The following is an 18583-nucleotide window of genomic DNA, read 5'->3' on the forward strand; positions in this document are numbered from 1 at the left end:
TCTGCTTCTGGGATAGCTCACTCAGGATGATCTTTTTCCAGATCCCACCATTTACCTGCAAATTTCATGATTTCCTTGTTTTTTATTGCTGAGTAATATTCCATTGTGTAGATATACCACAATTTGTGCATCCATTCCTCCACTGAGGGGCATCTGGGCTGTTTCCATCTTCTGGCTATTACAAATAAGGCTGCTACAAACATGGTCGAGCAAATGTCCTTATTGTGTACTTGAGAAACTTTGGAGACTGCTATTCCAACCAAGGACTATGCATGGAGATAACCTAAGACCCCTGCACAGATGTAGCCCATGGCAGTTCAGTATCCAAGTGGGTTCCATTGTAATAGGAACAAGGACTGTCTCTGACATGAACTGATTGGCCTGCTCTTTAATTACCTCCCCCCTGAGGGGGAAGCAGCATTACCAGGCCACAGAAGAAGACAATGCAGCCACTCCTGATGAGACCTAATAGACTAGGATGAGAATGAAGGAAAAGAAGTCTTCCCCTATCAGTGGACTTGGGGAGGGGCTGGCATGGAGAGGGTGGAGGAAGGGAGGGATTGGGATGGGAGGAAGGAGGGAACCACGGGGGGCGGGGATACAAAGTGAGTAAAGTGTAATTAATAAAGAAAAAAAACGTATATTTAAAAAATTATTTTAGACCTACCTCAAAAGTTGAACAAAGTTTTCAGATCTTTAAGTTAGTAAGTCAGATGTACCAAAACACTGAATAAAACATCACATTTCAAGCAAACTTTTATGCCTTTATTTTCTTCTCAAGCAGCCTTTTTACAACAAATTTTTAAAATAAGCTCCAATTTCACTTACAATTCCAAGGCCTTGATGCCTTTTCTTTTATGTTCGAGTTTACAAGGTCAGTCTGGCCCCTGAACTTTTTAAATTTGGTCAGACGAGGGATTCCAAAATAGCCATTCTATAGACTGTGAAGGTTATACTTAAGAACACCTATGTACACATACATAGCTTTTTGCACCCAGTAACAACTAATGAAAACAGAGGCCATACATTTGAAAGAGAGCATGGAGAGGCATATGGGGACAGGGGGTAGAGGGAGGAAAAAGAAATGGAAAAATGCTGCAATTATAATATAATTTCAAAACTTATAAAAGTAAAAACATTCACACACTAGTACCACCACCACCTCTCACCCCAAACAGAAAACCCTTTGTGTCTATGAGTCCCCCCCGTATTTACATTAGATGCATCTGTAGAGTATATAAAATTTCTGAGGCTCAAGCCTCAGCTCAGACCAGTTACATCAGAATCTCTGAGAGTGACAACCAGTTCCTGACATTTTTTTTTACAGCTCGTTGGGTAACCCTTATAAACAGTCATGGTAGAGTTCTATTTGTATATGTTGTTATAAACATCTGAAAGTTCTTCTTAGAAGAGCTTTTAGCCAAAAGTCTGTAGACCATTCTTCCTCCCACTCTTTCCACTTCTTTTCTCCTTTCTTCCTATTTCTGTTCTAAATACTTCCACTACATCCTCAAAACTTCAACCTGCCATCTTGTATAAATTCCCTCTACTCTGTGTCCTCCACTTCTCTACCTGCAAAACAAAACAAAACAAAAAAATGGCAGAATGTATTAGTTCTGTCTATGCTGTGACAAATACCAGACAGAAGTTACTTAGAAGAGGAGATTGACACAGTTTCAGGATGTAATAGTCCGTCATGGCAGGGAAGACATGGTGGCAGGAGGGGATCAAGCTGTAGTATTAGGAGCAATGATTGGGGCTCTCATATGATGTGGCTCCACCAAGATGTAGAGACTGGACTGGAACAGGAGGGAAGTATAAGTTTAAAAGGTCACATCAAGTGACCAAGCTAAAACAGACAGACCTCAGAAGTTCCATAAACTGTCCAAACAGTATCACCAGGCAAGGGCCAAGTGTTCAAATAGACAAGACTGTGACAACATTTCACATTTAAGGTGAACGTGTGGGACCAAGCAGTCTACAACAGGCTCACTGCTCAAAATCCCCGATGCTTCTATTTTTGTTCTTTCTTTGAAACCATTGCCCATACTACTCCTCAGTATTAAAGAACAGTTTTGTACTTCGTTCTCACCATTGCAAACCAGAGAACATCATGTACTTGCAAAGTTTCCCCAGTCAATAACTGACCCTCTCTAATTGTATTGCTGTTCAACACCCTTCGTTCAACAACAGTAGGATACCCACCAGGCAAACTCTTCTTTGTGTTACTTTGGCAAAATGTTGTCAAACAACAGGAAGAAAAGAACAGCCTGTAACTGCCTTTGGAATGCAACCAATTATGGCAGAAAGAGACCTAAAAACTATTGTAGGAATGAGAGATTTGTCCTGAGAATCTTATCCAAGGGCATGATAACGCATTGGAGCACATTCTTTTTTGTGTGAATTGTTATGGCAATGTGCCAGAGTGGACCCTTCGACACAGAGAATAATGCATTATATCTGAAGTCCAGCTTCTGATCATTTTTCCCTTTTCCCAAAGCAAACTTTTCCAAAAAAAAAAAAAAATGTATGCCTATGATATGTAGCAAAATGAATTTGTCTTATGGTAAGACAAACTGGGGTCAAAGGCTCTCCCAGCTACCTAAGTCTTTCTGTTACCTCCATCTGATGGTTTTCCTTTTTAACTCCCTGTGAAATCCTTTAATGGGCTTTACCTCTTTACCCTTAACATATGTGCCTACAACAGTGTGTATTAATGCTCTAATCCTTAAGGTTTCATTATTATTCAAACCATCCCCCTTCTACCTGCACTCTACCTCTGCTCCAGAAAAAAAAAAAAAAAAAAGAGGGAGAAGAATAGTTGATTTTATCACTCCTTGAACTCTTGATGAAAGAATAGTAGTTGCTGTATTAGTACTGCAAGACTAGCTACTTTCCTTGGGAAAATACTTTTATTCATTTAACAACTATGGATGAGGACAGTCTAGATATTACACATTGTTCTAGGCACTGGAGATATAGCAATGAATTAAACAAAGTTTTTGACTATAGAACTTGCATCCTACCACTGTTGTGTTTCAATGAAGCGCTTGGCTGTGTGATGTACTGCTGTTACCTGTGTTTATACCCTCAGCATACATTCTCGAGACTTTATTTGATTCCCATCTTTTCCTCCTCTGCAGCTCGCTTACACATAACAGGGTTTAGTGCTCTGAAACAAACTTTTGATTAAGTCATTTCTCTGCTTAAAAAAAAAATCCTTCAAAGGCTTCCATACTCCCACCTCTATCATTTACCAAATAAACTACTTACCCCTCAGCTAGTCATTTAAAGTCCTCCATGATCTGACTCCAACCTCCTTTGGGAATGTTGTCCTTCAACTGTTCCATCTTAAGGACTCTATGTTCTTTGCTACACATTCTCAGTTTGGAAACTTCTGCCTGGAATATTCTCCACAAAATGCTTATTAAAGAAAAAAAGTCTACCCACTCTTCATGCCCTCTGTCACAAATTCTCCTCAGCATCTCTCCTCATAATTTAAACACCACTTTGTACTTTTTCTTCTGACCTGTTACCTTCTGCCTTATGTTGCAGAGTAACTCTTAAACTGGGAAGTGTGAATCTCTTAGCAGAAAGGTACCTTAGCCTCTGGGGATGTTTTCTTCCTCAGGAGTTTCTCTGTGAATCTAGTCCTACCTACAAGGACAAAGGAAAGCTTCAGCAAATTGCCAGTGCTGCTTTTTTCCTCAGTCACATCCTTACCTTTGCTGGTATAGGAAGACACACACTTAAGATCTTAGTTCACCACTAAAAATCAAAGTCATCAAATTGCTGCCAGCATATATAACTCAGTGCCTGCCATCTCATTGTTGATGCTTGTTTTGAACTGTTTTTTTTTCCTTGTCATTTATAGAGACATTCTTACCTCCGATCTCCCTATGATCCTCCACCAAGCAGACAAGCTGGAGGTCCTCCCCGCTTTCCTGGGGGCAGAAGTCACCGCGGAACTCTTATGGATTCCCAGCAAGCATCAGGGACCATTGTGCAGATTGTCATCAATAACAAGCACAATCATGGACAAGGTAAAGGGCATCCTCTTCAGTGTGCCTGATCTTTAGAGACAGAACCTGGAACAGAACCCCTTATCCCATAAAACATATACTCACCTGTGGATTACTTAATGTAAAATCTGCAAAATGGATATGAACGGCTTTCTCAGGAGGACTTGTAAGACTTTCCCCAAATGCACCCAGAATAGTGTACACAAGAACCCTCTCTGCTTATGAAATAGCCTCCAGCACTTTATCCAGTGTCTCTGGGAGTTGGAGTTCTTTTGGGAAAATCCACTATCTTTAATCAACAGAACACCCAACATTCAAAGGTACTCAATGCCAAACAATTCTGTAGCTCTTCACAGTGTTAAGTAGCCTTTCTTCTGGGACTACTTTCTTCTGTTAAATATTCCTGGATCCAATCTTTGAGACTCTCATTCGGTGTGCAACAAATGAGGAGATCATTGGAAAATTGAATGAGCCAGTGTGAGATATCCGGAAACCACCTGGCTGAGCACTGGGACCACCGAGTAGGTTAATGCTGTAGAACACTCAGCCATGAGTCTGATTGCATAAGAATCCATATGCGATCATTTGTCTAATTTTCTCTCTTCTGGCCTCCAATGGCACAAATCCACTAGTGGAGGTAGGAGGACAAAAGCATAATATTGACTGGTTCCTAGTTTGTTTGGTATCCTGTCAATCAGCTTTTTGGTACAAAATCCCAACTGGTTCCTTTTTACATAACCACAAGCATGTTTTATTTCCTTTACAGAGAAAATAAATCAAAAGGCAGTTCTTTGAACATAAAAGTAAACTATTAAACCAAATAAATGAATAACAGGGGTGAAAAACAATCCATTACAAAGAAGTCCTAGGATAAATCTCGACAGAGCTGGTCAAGCCAAAGCTAGTTCATTACATCTGTTAATAGTTAGATATAAATTTCAGATTATACATAAAAACATCGCTTTTTAAATCTACAGGCTTAAGAAAAAACTCAAAATATAATTTAATGAAACTGTGGTTATTAAAATAGAAATATGTATTATTGATCCATGTTTGATTTGAAATTTATGACTTGTAAGTTGCAAGGCTTTTTGGTTTGATGTTGCAAAAGGAAGAAAAGTTAGGTAAAGATACAGTTGGGTTTTTCAATCCTAAATTACCCCCAATAGATTCGATTTGCTCTGGACGCATTGCAAAACCTCAAAAAATGATTGAGGATAAAAATAGACTCTGAAATCCCCAAATATCATAATTTCTTTAAGAACTCTTCATTTCCCACAGTAGAGGCTCAGCCCCTGATTGCCTCAATGTCTTACAAAAGTCCTGGCTGCTTCGCCTTTATTCATCTGAGACATTAATTTGGATACAGCCCTTTTCTTTTGACCTTCTTCTTCTTTTGAGAAGACTCTCTTGTCTTCACCTTAATGCCCAAACCCCAGCTGGATGATTCCAAGTCATCTTCTGGAATTTTGTTGGTGGGAGGAGGCTGTCTTCTCTTTTAAGACTGCATTTTAGCCCACTGCAGAGTGGAATTCTGCTCAGTCTGGATTGTTCCCATAGTCCAAAGGTTTACATATAAAACTCTGATAGTGCTGCCTGCCCTGTTTTCCCTGAGTATTGATTGCCCTTTGCCTGAGCTCTCTCCATAATGATAGGGTCCTCTGAGGTGCATGCTCTCAGACCTTTTGTTAAAAATCACAAAAGAAAAGCAGCAAGATTCCTCCATTTGAAACTCAAATCGGTCCAAAATGTTCTAGAAGACAACTCTGCACCCAGTTGTTCAGTCTAGAAAACATTTTTACTGTGTATGGAAGAGAGAATAGAAATAAGGGTAGGCAAAAGAGCAGCACATCTTGTCTGATTTCTGTGATTCTGTTCATATCCCTGAGCCTCACACTTTAGTATCTATTAAGACTTGCTGTGCACTGAGATCTTCTCCAGGTTAGGTTCTTGGAAAACTTTACACAGACAGACCTGTTAGAGTGCCCAGTACTCCTGAAGTACTTATAAAGGACAATAAAAGGCAGCCAACATCTTTCATATTCTTTAATGTGACCCAGTGGAGTTAATGAGAAAAAAAAATGGCTAATGATTCATCCTGAGTCTGTGTTGCAGCCAAATCAGTTAATTCCTAGAAATGCCCCAAGTGGGAATATGTCTCCCCCAGCCCTGCTCAAAGCAATCCACCATACTATAGAGATAACGTTAATTAAAATGCTGACAATTCTCCTTGGGTATGACAGAGAGATGAAAATAATGAAAAATACACACAGATCCAATTACGGCTTGCCGTATCTATAGCCTCAGCCTTTCAGAAACGCAAAACATTTATTCTCAGACCTCTCCATTCACAGCACTGAATGCTCATTTATGTCCCTGGAACCTAGCTCCATGCTATACAATAGAAGCCTAATAAGTGTAAAGCTGACATATATGGAAAGATGTTCTGTCTCTTTTCCTTCATATTCCCTCTGACTGTAGCCCAGATGTGTGCTCTTTCAAGGTATCTCAGAAAACATGAAAGACGACTGTATTTCCCCCTCAAAAATTGTCTGAGGAGCAAAAGAGCTGTAAAGCGAGAACCTATTTGCTGTAACCACATTTCTACAATAGCTACCAATGGGAAACTAAGGAAAATATCTGAAGACTTAAGGCATAAAATGCCACCAACTCACAAGTTACTTAACAGATATTTGCCTTTTACTCTCACTTTTGTCTTAGCATTCTTCTTCCTATACCAGAATATATTCTGGCACAATAAACCCCATGCCCATCTATCTATATGGTAAAGTTAGGGTCTCATAACATTTGATATTCTGAGTGAATTTGATTCAAGACCTAGATGACACTGGCTCTTTGGAAAGAGAAGTAGTTTTTCATCCAACACTCCTGGCTAGCAAATCTCTTTGGGATATTGTTATACCTAGAAGCATAACTAATTTGTTGTTGATTATTAATATTTAATATTGAACACTGAACTGCCATAGGCTACCTCCATGCAGGGGTTCCAGGCCATCTCCATGAGTGGTCCTTGGCTGGAGTATCAGTTTCAGAAAAGACCCCTGTGCCCAGACTTTTTGGATCTGTTGCTGTCCTAGTGGAGCTCCTGTCCTCTCCAGGTCTTAGTATCTCCCCCTTCTTTCATAACATTCCCTGCACTCTGCCCAAAGTTTGACTATGAGTCTCAGCATCTGCCTCAATACCCTGCAGGGTAGAGCCTTTCAGAGGCCCTCTGTGGTAGTAATGGGGACAGGGACTGTCTCTGACATGAACTGATTGGCCTGCTCTTTGATCACCTCTCCCTGAGGGAGGAGCAGCCTTACCAGGCCACAGAAGAAGACATACAGCCACTCGTGAGGAGACTTGATAGACTAGGATAAGAGGGAAGGGGAAGAGGACCTCCCTCATCAGTGGACTGGGAGAGGGACATGGGTGGGAAAGAGGGAGTGTGGGTTTGGGAGGGGAGGAAGGAGGGAGGTACAGGAGGGATACAAAGTGAATAAACTGTAATTAATAAAAATAAATAATAAAAAATATTTAATATTGATTTATCTTTTAGTTAAACATTGGTTATTCCTAAACCAGCTGTATACCCAAATCACCACACAGAGACTAGAATTTGTTTAACCTAGAGCACAATGCTGGGCATTAGTTACTCCATCCTAAACCTTCAAGCCTGCATAGTTTCCTCCCATTCAGATTTCCCACATTATTCTTGCTTTTAGTCATATCTTAGGTCTGGTTCATTTCTCCTCGTGGTTTCAAGTCCTCTCCTACTAATCTCTCCTCTCTGACCTCTCCTTCATTTCTTTCTCCTGTCCTCAGGACCAAGATGTCCCAACCTATTCTCTCCATTGCTTAGCATTGGCTGGTCTTTTTATTGAAAATACAGAGAACAAACGGTGGCATGTTTACCCAAACTTGAGACAGGTGATGCTTAGAATAAACATCACAATGCAATGTCATGATTGAAACCAGATAGTGGGGTAGAGAAATCAGCATTTGAATCAACAAGGGTAAATTGTATACATTCCAAAAGGACATTGTACCAACACTACTTACACCACACACATTTTCTGTTGCACTCAAGATATTAAAAAATACTGCATTTTACTAGAGATTCTTTATCAGATGTTCAAGACAAATAGAATTCCACTTCCATGTATTTAAAAACTATTTGCACACTGCCCACTATTTCTAAGACTATTTGTGAGCATCCAGAAGCTACTATAAATGTAGTAGGATAACTGCTGAAGGTAAATTTTTGTTCAAACAGTGTTGTGGTCAAAGACTATCTCTGTAAATGCATATTCTTTTCCATGAAAGAGCAAAGGATGTTTGATATTTTAAACAACTCAAAGATAGTATTCTAAGCCTAGTAATACATCTTCACTCTCTACTCCTGTGTTCTCTTCCAGTGTGTGTTTCCAATGGAAAGACCTATTCTCATGGAGAGTCCTGGCACCCAAATCTACGAGCATTTGGCATTGTGGAATGTGTACTATGCACTTGTAATGTCACCAAGCAAGAGTGTAAGAAAATCCACTGCCCCAATCGATACCCCTGCAAGTATCCTCAAAAAATAGATGGAAAGTGCTGCAAGGTGTGTCCTGGTAAAAAAGCAAAAGGTGCATTGGCTGGAGGACCTGCCTTTGGTTGAATGAGAGCCACACATAGTCCTGTTCAGTCTTCTTTGTGCATCAAAAACATAAATGATCAATCATATATTTCTAATAATAATAGTTCTAGCATGACTGAACTTCATCCTTTTCTCTTCTGAGAGACAGATGGTTGCTTTGAAGGAATTAACTACTCACAAATATCCTGGGGAGTTTCTTGTGTCTACAAACTCATACACATGTCAAATTGCTTAACTTGTTCTTGCTTTGCTGAATTAGATAGTTTATGTTATCACTGTTTTAGGAAAACACTCAAACCTTTCACATTTTAAATCACTAGCTCACTTCAAGCCATAATCCAGTACTCATTTCAGATGAGAGATGCATGAGTTACAGTGGAGGGAAATTAGGTTCTGATTCAAATTTCAGGTCATTGTATGACCTTGAAAATACACCAGACCCATATTATCTGAGCCTCATCAGCCTTATGTGAAAAATTAAAGCAGTTTATCACTGTGCTCCATTTTTATATTTTAATCATTTTGACACATAGTATCTGTCTATATTTATGGGATTCAGCTTGTTAATTCAAGACATATATACAATTTGTAATTATCAAATCAATGTAATTCTCATTCTATCTCCTCTAATATTTATCCCTAGACTCTTCTAGGGACTCTTCATTTTGAAATTTATCATATTTTTTGATATGGTAACCCTACAGTGCTATAGAAAATAGAAATAATTCATTCTAATGGTGTTTTAGTATCTATTATTCAAGGGGTCTATCACCCCTTCACTATATTCCAACACTAAAATCTTATATTATTTCTCAATTAATAACAAGATAATGAAGTGTATAAACTGACTTTCCCAGAGCTATGTAACTGATTGATAGTACAATCAAGACATCAAACCCAGGTCACTTCTAGCCCATGTCTTTCTAATTGAACATATTCCTGAACTTTTCTAAAGGAAAATTATTCAAATGATGGTTTTAAAGACACAAACTAGATTAAAATGTCACCTATAATATTGGCATTATAACTTTGGCTTGCTACAGTTTTCCTGTGTGGTCTAAAACAAACCTGTTCAACTTTGTGAGGCCCAATTTCTTTTTCTTCAAAATGAGATGGTTAAAGCAAGTGACTTCCTATAGCTACCACCACCACCACCCCAATCCCAGAATTCCACTATCAGTGAGTTAGCCATTCCCACACACATGACTTCATTATTTCTTTGGCCTCCTGAAAATAATTTATGTAAACCCAAGTGAAAAACATATACCTTTTATAATGGAGATGGATAGATCATTTACTCCTTACATTAAAGAGTTGCTCTTGCCTAGCAGGCAAACATGCATTTGCTGTAAATACATGAGCATCTTCATGTGATTCAAGGATTCCTGAAATTGGCTGTACACTGGAATACCTATGGGGTTTCTAAAAGTCCCCTTGTCCCATCTCCAGAGATTGTGACCTCATTGATTAGTATTGTGGCATGGGCTTTGAACTCTTTCTAAGAGTCTCAAACTCCTTTGATGTGCAGAAATGTTTTAGAACAATTACTGCATGTTCACAGTGGTTCACGGTCCTTAGAAGTGGTTCATGTGGTTGGTGGACCAACAGTACCGGACCTAAGTATAAATGCTGACTCTGAGGCCTCCACCTGCTCTGCATCTTCAGTTAAGATACTCAAGTGATTCTACTTGAAGTATATTAAAAATTGAGAAGTAAATCATCACTTAAATTATTACTTATCAAGAACAAAGCATATTCTAGTAATGATAAGAATATTAGGTTCACTCAAACATGATGACTTATTGTCACTGTATTTGATCCACAAATCTTTATGTCAGTTATAATCCCCCAATACATTTTTCTCTTAGGCCAAAGATCTAACATTTACATTTAGACAATAATCTTAGGCAAAACCCAATAATTACCTAAATACTGAAAATAAGCTTTTCCAAATTGATTTCTTTATTTTTAGACAAAATCTCATTTCACACTGTGCTTAGAATTTTATTAATATGGGTGATTCAAAATAAAAGGAGAAAATGGGACACAGAACATTCAGTACTTTAAGAAATAATTTCCCTCTCAGGTTGACAGTGTTTTACGAACATCTGGACAAGCAACTCCACCTCTGGATTTATTCTAAGAAAGAAAATTGAGACACATAAAGGTTTAGAAGCCAGGACTTTTGGTGCAGGGTTATTTACAATAGTGAAAAATGGACATTAATCAGAAAATTCACTCATAAGGGAATGGCTAAATTATGATATAACTGTGTTGTGGAATATTGTGCAGACATTAAAATTGTTGTAGACCAAGACTACTGGCATGGAAATACTAAGTTTAAAATCAAGCTACAAAAATATGTGAATTATTCTTAATTTTTGTGTTTAAGGAAGAGTTTGTGTGTGCTTAGATTTTTTGAAGCCTGAAGGGACTATGACAGAATGTTTACAGAGATCATCTTTGGATAACTGACTTATTAAGTATTCCTATTTTCTTCTTTCACTTGTATTTTTTAAACTTTCAATAATAAGCATGCATTACTGTCATCATTTGAAAACATAATAAAAGCTGTTTTTAAAATCACCCTACAGAATCCCAGTTGTCATTATATTGAATAATTTGACTGAATGAATGACTTTCCCTGCTGAGCTATTTTTACTGTTTATCATCCTAATCAGTTATGTTGAGGTAGCATATTCATCACGCATCATGGAAAGAGAGAGTTTCAATTTCATTCTATAACTTTTCTCCCTCTGAGCCAGGGCTGGGTGTGTGAATTTTAAATCAGTCATAGGGACCATATTGCCCAGGAGTCACCGTGGGTTATATTGCCCAAGAATCACAGTCTGCATGGCCAGGGAACCTGTTACAGATATTCAGCACCTGTTAAGGAGCGTGTCCTGCATTCAACCTAAAAATGCATATTAAGTACCTGCTGCATGCAAACACAGACACTGAAGAATGAGAGATGAACTACATAGTCAAAGGTTACTTCCTTGTTATTGCATTGTAGTGGAGAAGAAACACAATGAACCCAAGAACATGATTTTTGCATGTGATGGGGACTGCGAAGGGAAACAGAAAAAGATCAGAAGACTGTTAATGATGCAGGAAACATTTTCAAGACTGTAGTCAGTGAAGGCTTCTTTGAAAATGGAAAAGCATACCATTAGTGGCATATTAAAACAATGGCTTATGATCTACAGGAAAACAGAGAAAGCAGTGAAAGAAAAAAATAAATATTTTAAAAATATTAATTAATTTATTAGGGGAGAATAAATAAAGTTTACTGGTGACCAAGCCTAAAGTTTTATTATAACAAATGATAGCAGGCTCCCTCAGTAACAAACACAGGTCAAGATAAAGGATGCAGGTTCTGCCTCTCTCTCTTCTTACTACTCTGCTAGAGGCTAGCCTTCCCTTTCACGTCATTATCCACCTACTGGATTGACTAAGACACACACCTCTTACAAGTTTCCCAACTCACCTCTCATACCCCTGGTACTGCCCTAATACTTGGAATTCCTTACACACTTCTTTTAGATTTGATCATTAAATGTTCCTGTTATGATGTAAGGGGTTTCCTGAGCTAAGATAACATATCTTTATCTGTCATTACCACCTTCCAAAGTAATTGTATCTAAGTTTCTAAGTTCTAGAAGGCACAACATAGTGTTCTCATGGGAATGGACATGGCCAGAAATGATTTCCGTTGTGGCACAGTTCACTGAAAGTAGACGAGCACGGAGGCAAGGTGCCTTGAGACAGAATTTGTGAAAAGTACAAGATGTTATTGAATACATCTTTCTAAGAACAAAATTTGGCTCTTTTGCTGTCTTTCAGTTTTAATTAGACTGAGTCACTAATGGGGTTTTGTTGTTATGGCTTTCTTCAGTTGGGTAAGTCCATATCTTAGGAGGAGTTGGTGTTTCTGAATAAGTCTTTGGAATACTGAGAATACTTCGAGCCCAAGTACTTTATGGCATCATGGTTGGTTTTCATTGGTCAGTTACATTCACAGCCAACATTAAGTTGGTGAGCAAAGTTTAACAGATAGACTCATATCTCTTTGTCAGTGACAACTGAATTACTAGAAATGTCTGTACACTCCATGACCTCCTTCTTCCTGTTTGAAAACTGTGAGCACACAGCCACAACCCTTGTGTAACATAACCAAAAATGACTGGCTTGCCAAGTAGTCAAATGGCTAAAAAGAAAAAGGCAGAAAGGAAGCTTGATTCTAAGGATAACCACAAAATAAGTGATCCAAGTTGGAAATGTCAAGAGATGATGGTGGTTTTGTCCTCACAGTGACCATTGGTGGGGTGGGGGGAGGAGCAGAAGTAGAGAGGAAACTAAATCAGGTCTAAAAGAGACATGCAATAACAATTTCATTACAATGTCCAGTCCAATATGTCTGATAGGACAAGAGTGAGTGAGTAGAAGCCACAGATCCCCCAAACATTTTACCCTTGTTGCTTTTATTCCCTAGAGTTCAGATACTCTTACAAATGGCTTCTGCACAGTCTCGAGATTTTCAGTGTATGTAAGTCTTCTGGTCTTGGTTCCTTATTTGAGTTATACATTTTGAATACATACCTGAAGAGGGCGCTGATTACAAAGCTAGCAAAAGAACAACACACCAATAATCAATCAGGGGAACTTACTTTTTGGTATGGGGCCTGGGCAAAGGGAAATGTGGAATGAAATTCCAAGTATTATGGGGCTGGTACCTTTCTTTATTCCTGGGATCTGAAGTTCAACAGTTTTTTATACACAGGAAATGATCCACAGACGGTGGGTCTGACCAATTTTTTTGTGTATCTCCTAACTGTTCGTTTGGCATAGCATCCACATGACTAATCTGACATCTAGATTTTGGCACTGGTGCTGATCCGGTATTATCATTCCTCTTACAAACAAATCAAAGAGCATTCACAAATGTCAAGCCAATTTGGATGGATCTCTTGGGCAAGTATATACACATAAATGACTGCCATGAGTGTTTTCTAAGTATACCAAAATGATGTCAGAAAAGCTAACCAAAGCCCTCTGTCAGCCTATTTCCTGGGCCTCTCTTAGGAACATGGGGCTGGACAGAACATGATTATACCCTAGTATGGAAAATTTAATGTTCATTTAAGTACCTAAGAGTATTACACCTGGCTATCCTCTTCCTCTTCGTTGAAGCTCATTTCTCAGTGACTGTCTTAGGGATATCCGGCTCAGTGTGTGGATGTCCCCTACACAGCCACAGATACTGTCATCGCATAGACTCATGAGAGGTTGGATGTGTCAGAGATGAGTTACTAAGGTAAATCTGGAAACTTTCTCAAAAGTGTCAACGGTTATAAATAGTTAGATGGCTAAATACAGAAGTTCACTTCTAGTTTTGTTTTGTTTTGTTTTTAAATGCCAAAACTAAACTTGCTTCCTGGTTCCAGAAGAACCTCCAAGTCAAAACTTTACTTTTGTGGAGGTTACTTTTGTGGAGAAGAAACCATGCTTATATATGAATCTGTGCTCATGGAGGATGAAGAGACAATCAGAACAATAGCACTGGAGACAGAAATACCACCTGAAGTAGAGGTCCACATTTGAACTATTCGAAAGGGTGAGCAAAACGGTCTCTGCCTTCCCCATCCAGCAAAAATAACCTAGAACCCCTGCACAGATGTGCCCATGGCAGTTTAGTGTCCAAGTGGGTTACATAGTAATGGGAAGAGGGACTGCCTCTGACATAATCTGATTGGCCTGCTCTTCGATCACCTCACCCTGAGGGGGAAGCAGCCTTACAAGGCCACAGTAGAAGACAATGCAGCCACTTTTGATGAGAACTGATAGACTAAGATCAGAAAGGAGAGGAGAACCTCCCCTATCAGTGGACTTGGGGAGTGGCATGCATGCAGAAAGGGAGGGGGGGTGGGATCGGGAGGGGAGGAGAGAGGGGCTTATGGGGGGATACAAAATGAATAAAGTGTAATTAATAAAAAAATTTTTAAAAGTGCTTTTTTTTTAAACCACAGCACAATAAATAGTTTTGTTAAATTGTTTTTATAAATGTGTTTACTTTTCATTTTCTGTATTAAATCTAAATGTTATAATAAACATAAAAAACACGGGGACAAAAAGAAGTTTATGGTCTTGGGCTCTCTAGAGTTTTGTGACAAGCCTGAGAATTTCAGTTCCATACATGGAACCAACAGAGTGGAACTGAATCCTACAAGTAAACTGTCCTTTAATCCTCACATATGCGATATGATGTTCAAGTGTGTGTATATGCATGTACACACACACACACACACACACACACACACTGAAAAGATTATAGTCTCACACGAAACAATCCTGTTATGATATTCAGTTGATTTTCTGATTCCTCACAGCAGGCACCACAAAATGCAGTGTTCTATTCAGTACTCAATGTGTTCCTGCATCTATCTATCCATAACACCATGCTGTAGAGACAAGACTAGTGGTGATCTAGGTTGGTCAAGGTCTCCAGGAATCCAAGTGTCGGGATAAGGATTTCACTTGGACAATAAGATACATCCATTTGAACTTACCTCCTGTCCAAGGCTCAAGAGTGTCTGCATTGCCAGGTATGGTGGCACATGCCTTTTGTCTTAGCACTCGAGAGGCAGAGGCAGTTGGATCACTGTGAGTTCAAGGACAGCCTGATATACATAGTTCTAAATCATCAAGAGCTACACAGTGAGCCTCTGTCTCAAATCAGCAACAAAAATAACCAGTGTTCTAACAGTGCATGTGTTTTAGCATCATGCATAAAGTTGTACTAATGTGCTGCTAGCTAGTCCTACTCCAGAGATGAAAGTTTAGTAGGTCGTGGATGTGTTATAAACATTTCTTGATTTAGGTAGAACCTTGTGATGCTAATGCAAGTGGTACTTGGATCGCACTTTATGAAATACTTCTGTAGTGTTTACTGTATCTTTTCTCTTTCCTTTTCTCCAACAACCTTGCTTTTTCTAAAGAATGCCTGCCTCATCCTACCCACTAGAAAGTGGGCTAGATTGCATATATGCATTGCTTTTCAACCTCTCCCACCCCCACCCCCCTTTGGCTTTATATCTAGAGAAGCCTGCAGGAATTGTGACTATTTCCCAAAGGGGAAAAATATTCTTCAGGGAAGAGGGTAGCTTCTCCATTTACACAAATAATATGCCTGCAGTTCTACCACTGGCTTTCATTGTTTAGCCAGGAGGGCAGCCTAGTGGTTTGGCAGAACTAGTTTACCCGGATTATGGCCAAAGGCAGAATTTCTAATAGTGCCTCTGGCTACAGAAGCTCCAACTAGTGCTTATGCTTTTCTTAGGGAGGGGTCCCATGGTGAGAAGTACTACCTTCCATCTCCCCAGTCCCTAGAGAAGCTAAAGAGAAGCCAGTGAGCCAAGGAAACAAATGGAGTCAATTAAAGTCCCTGAGCCATCCAAGTTCCTACTTAAGTACATTACACAGCACAGCTCAATACTCCTAAATCCCAGTAATGAGATTATATGCTCAGCTTGTGCAGAAAAGGGGGTCTGTGATTCCAGAAAGAAATAGAAAATATTTCATCACCTGTTACACTTGTGCTTCACCCTAGGTATTCTCCAGCACTTCCATATTGAGAAAATCTCCAAGAGGATATTTGGGGAGCTCCATCATTTCAAGCTGGTGACTCGGACCACCTTGAGTAAGTGGTACCCTCTTTTCCTCTTTGCTGGAAATCAGCTCTAACTTTTAAATGCATCATAGCCACTCATGAAGTCCCTCTGTGCTCTCAGTGAACATAAAGAATGCTCAGTGTCAACAATGGGGGTGGGGGTCTTTTGGAGGACCAAGCAGCAAATAGGTTGTCTGACTGCAAACTGAGAAAATTTATGCATGATGAATACAAATTGTGATATAGTCTACATACAAGCTTGTTCAGGTCAAGGATGCCTTGATAATGACTTAAATGTCTCTAATGAAACTAATAAACTTAGGGTTGAAAGACACTTCAGAATATTTCAGGTGTGGTGTCACTGTGGAGTCTTTGTATCTAGAAGGCTCTGTTCTCTGGGAATGAGGAAGAGAGAGAGAGAGAGAGAGAGAGAGAGAGAGAGAGAGAGAGATAAGGAATACCTACCAATTCTGTTATAGCAAAGCTCTCTGACTCTTTTAGAGCTACCACTAGGTGCTCATGTTTCTTTAAAAGCATCCAGGCATTCATGCAGACTTGCAGCTCTCCCTCTTTCTACACTAGATGGAGCTTAGGGACTAGATACTGCAGGGCACTGGGGAGGGGATGGCTGGGGAGCAATTCTTTTTTTTTTTCTTGTTTTTTTTTTTTTTTAAGTATGATATATTTATTTATTTTTCGAAACAGTGATTTTATCTTTCTTGAGTTAGAGACAGGTATATATGTACTTCATTGCCAGATACATTCAGGTACACTTTATTTTATTTTATATTTTTTACATTATCCTTTTTTAAATTTTCATTTTTATATTAATTACAGTATCCCAGCTGTCTCCCTCTCCTTCATTCCCTCTCAATCCCACCCTCCCTCACCTCCTCCCATGAACCTCTCCAAGTCCACTAATAGGGTAGGTTTTCCTCCCTTTCTGACCCTAGCCTATCAGGTCTCATCAGGACTGGCTGCACTGTCTTGCTCTATGTCAAGTAAATTTTATAAAGTAGCTGCTATACTTGCCAGGGCACTTCAGATTTAGCAAGTAACAAAATGAAACAGAAGCTTTCCTCTTTTACTTGTTTTGAGTTTAAATTTTTTAATTAAATTTATTTTTTACATTAATTACATATTATTCACTTTGAATCCCAGCTATTGCCCCCTCCCTCATTCTCTCCCAATCCCACTATCCTTCCCTCATCTCCTCCCAGGCCCCTCTGGAAGTCCACTGATAGGGAGGCCCTCCTCCTCTTTCATTTGAATCTAGCTTATCAGGTCTCCTCAGGACTATCTGCAATGTCCTCCTCTCTGGTCTGGCAAGGCTGTATCACCCAGGGGGAGGTGATCAAAGAGCCCGCCACTGAGTTCCTATCAGAGACAGTCCCTGTTCCCCTTACTAGAGAACCTGCTTGGATACTGAGCTGCCATGGGGTACAACTGAGCAGGAGTTCTAGGTTGTAACCATGAATGGACCTTGGTTGGAGTAATCAGTCTCAAAAAAAAGACACCTGTGCCCAGATATTTTGGTTCTGTTGCTCTCCTTGTGAAGCTTCAGTCCTCTCCAGGTCTTACTAACTCCCCCTTCTTTCATATGATTCCCTGCACACTGCCCAAAGTTTGGTTATGAGTTTCAGCACATGAGACAAGTTCCTAAAGAGAACACCAACAGCACAGGCTTTAAGATCAACAATAGATAAATGGGACCTCATGAAAATGAAAAGCTTCTTTAAAGCAAAGAACACTATCATCAGAACAAACCATAGCCTACAGACTGGGAAAGGATCTTCCAACCCTATATCTGACAGAGGGCTAATATCCAGACTATATAAAGAACTAAAGAAGTTAAAAAGCAACAAATCAAGTAATCCAATTAAAAAATGGGGTACAGAGCTAAACAGAGAATTCTCTGTAGAGGGATAGAGAATGGCAGAGAAACACTTAAAGAAATGTTCAACGTCCTTAGCCTTCAGGGAGATGCAAATCAAAATGACCCTGAGATTTCACCTTACACCCATTAGAATGGCTAAGATCAAAAACTCAAGTGACAATACATGGTGGAGAGGTTGTGGGAAAAGGGGAACCCTCCTCCATTGCTGGTGGGAATGTAAACTTGTACATCCACTCTGGAAATCAATCTGGCATTTTCTTAGACAATTGGGAATAGTGCTTCCTCAAGATCCAGCTATGGCACTCCTAGGCATATATCCAAAAGATGGTCAAGTACACAACAAGGACGTTTGCTCA

General features: G+C 39.4%; 1 protein-coding gene across 1 annotated transcript in view; it reads left to right on the forward strand.

Moving 5' to 3' along the window:
- Positions 1–18583, forward strand: part of Chrdl1 (chordin like 1) — a 78712-nt gene that overhangs the window by 56952 nt on the left and 3177 nt on the right. Inside the window, 5 exon segments of the mRNA XM_055604960.1 lie at positions 3875–4043; positions 8441–8635; positions 14109–14134; positions 14137–14278; positions 16271–16360. Of these exon segments, the coding sequence (XP_055460935.1) occupies positions 3875–4043; positions 8441–8635; positions 14109–14134; positions 14137–14278; positions 16271–16360 (622 nt within the window).

The sequence above is a fragment of the Psammomys obesus genome, unplaced genomic scaffold (assembly GCF_907164565.1).
Source record: "Psammomys obesus unplaced genomic scaffold, mPsaObe1.curated_primary_1811, whole genome shotgun sequence".
NCBI lineage: Eukaryota > Metazoa > Chordata > Mammalia > Rodentia > Muridae > Psammomys > Psammomys obesus.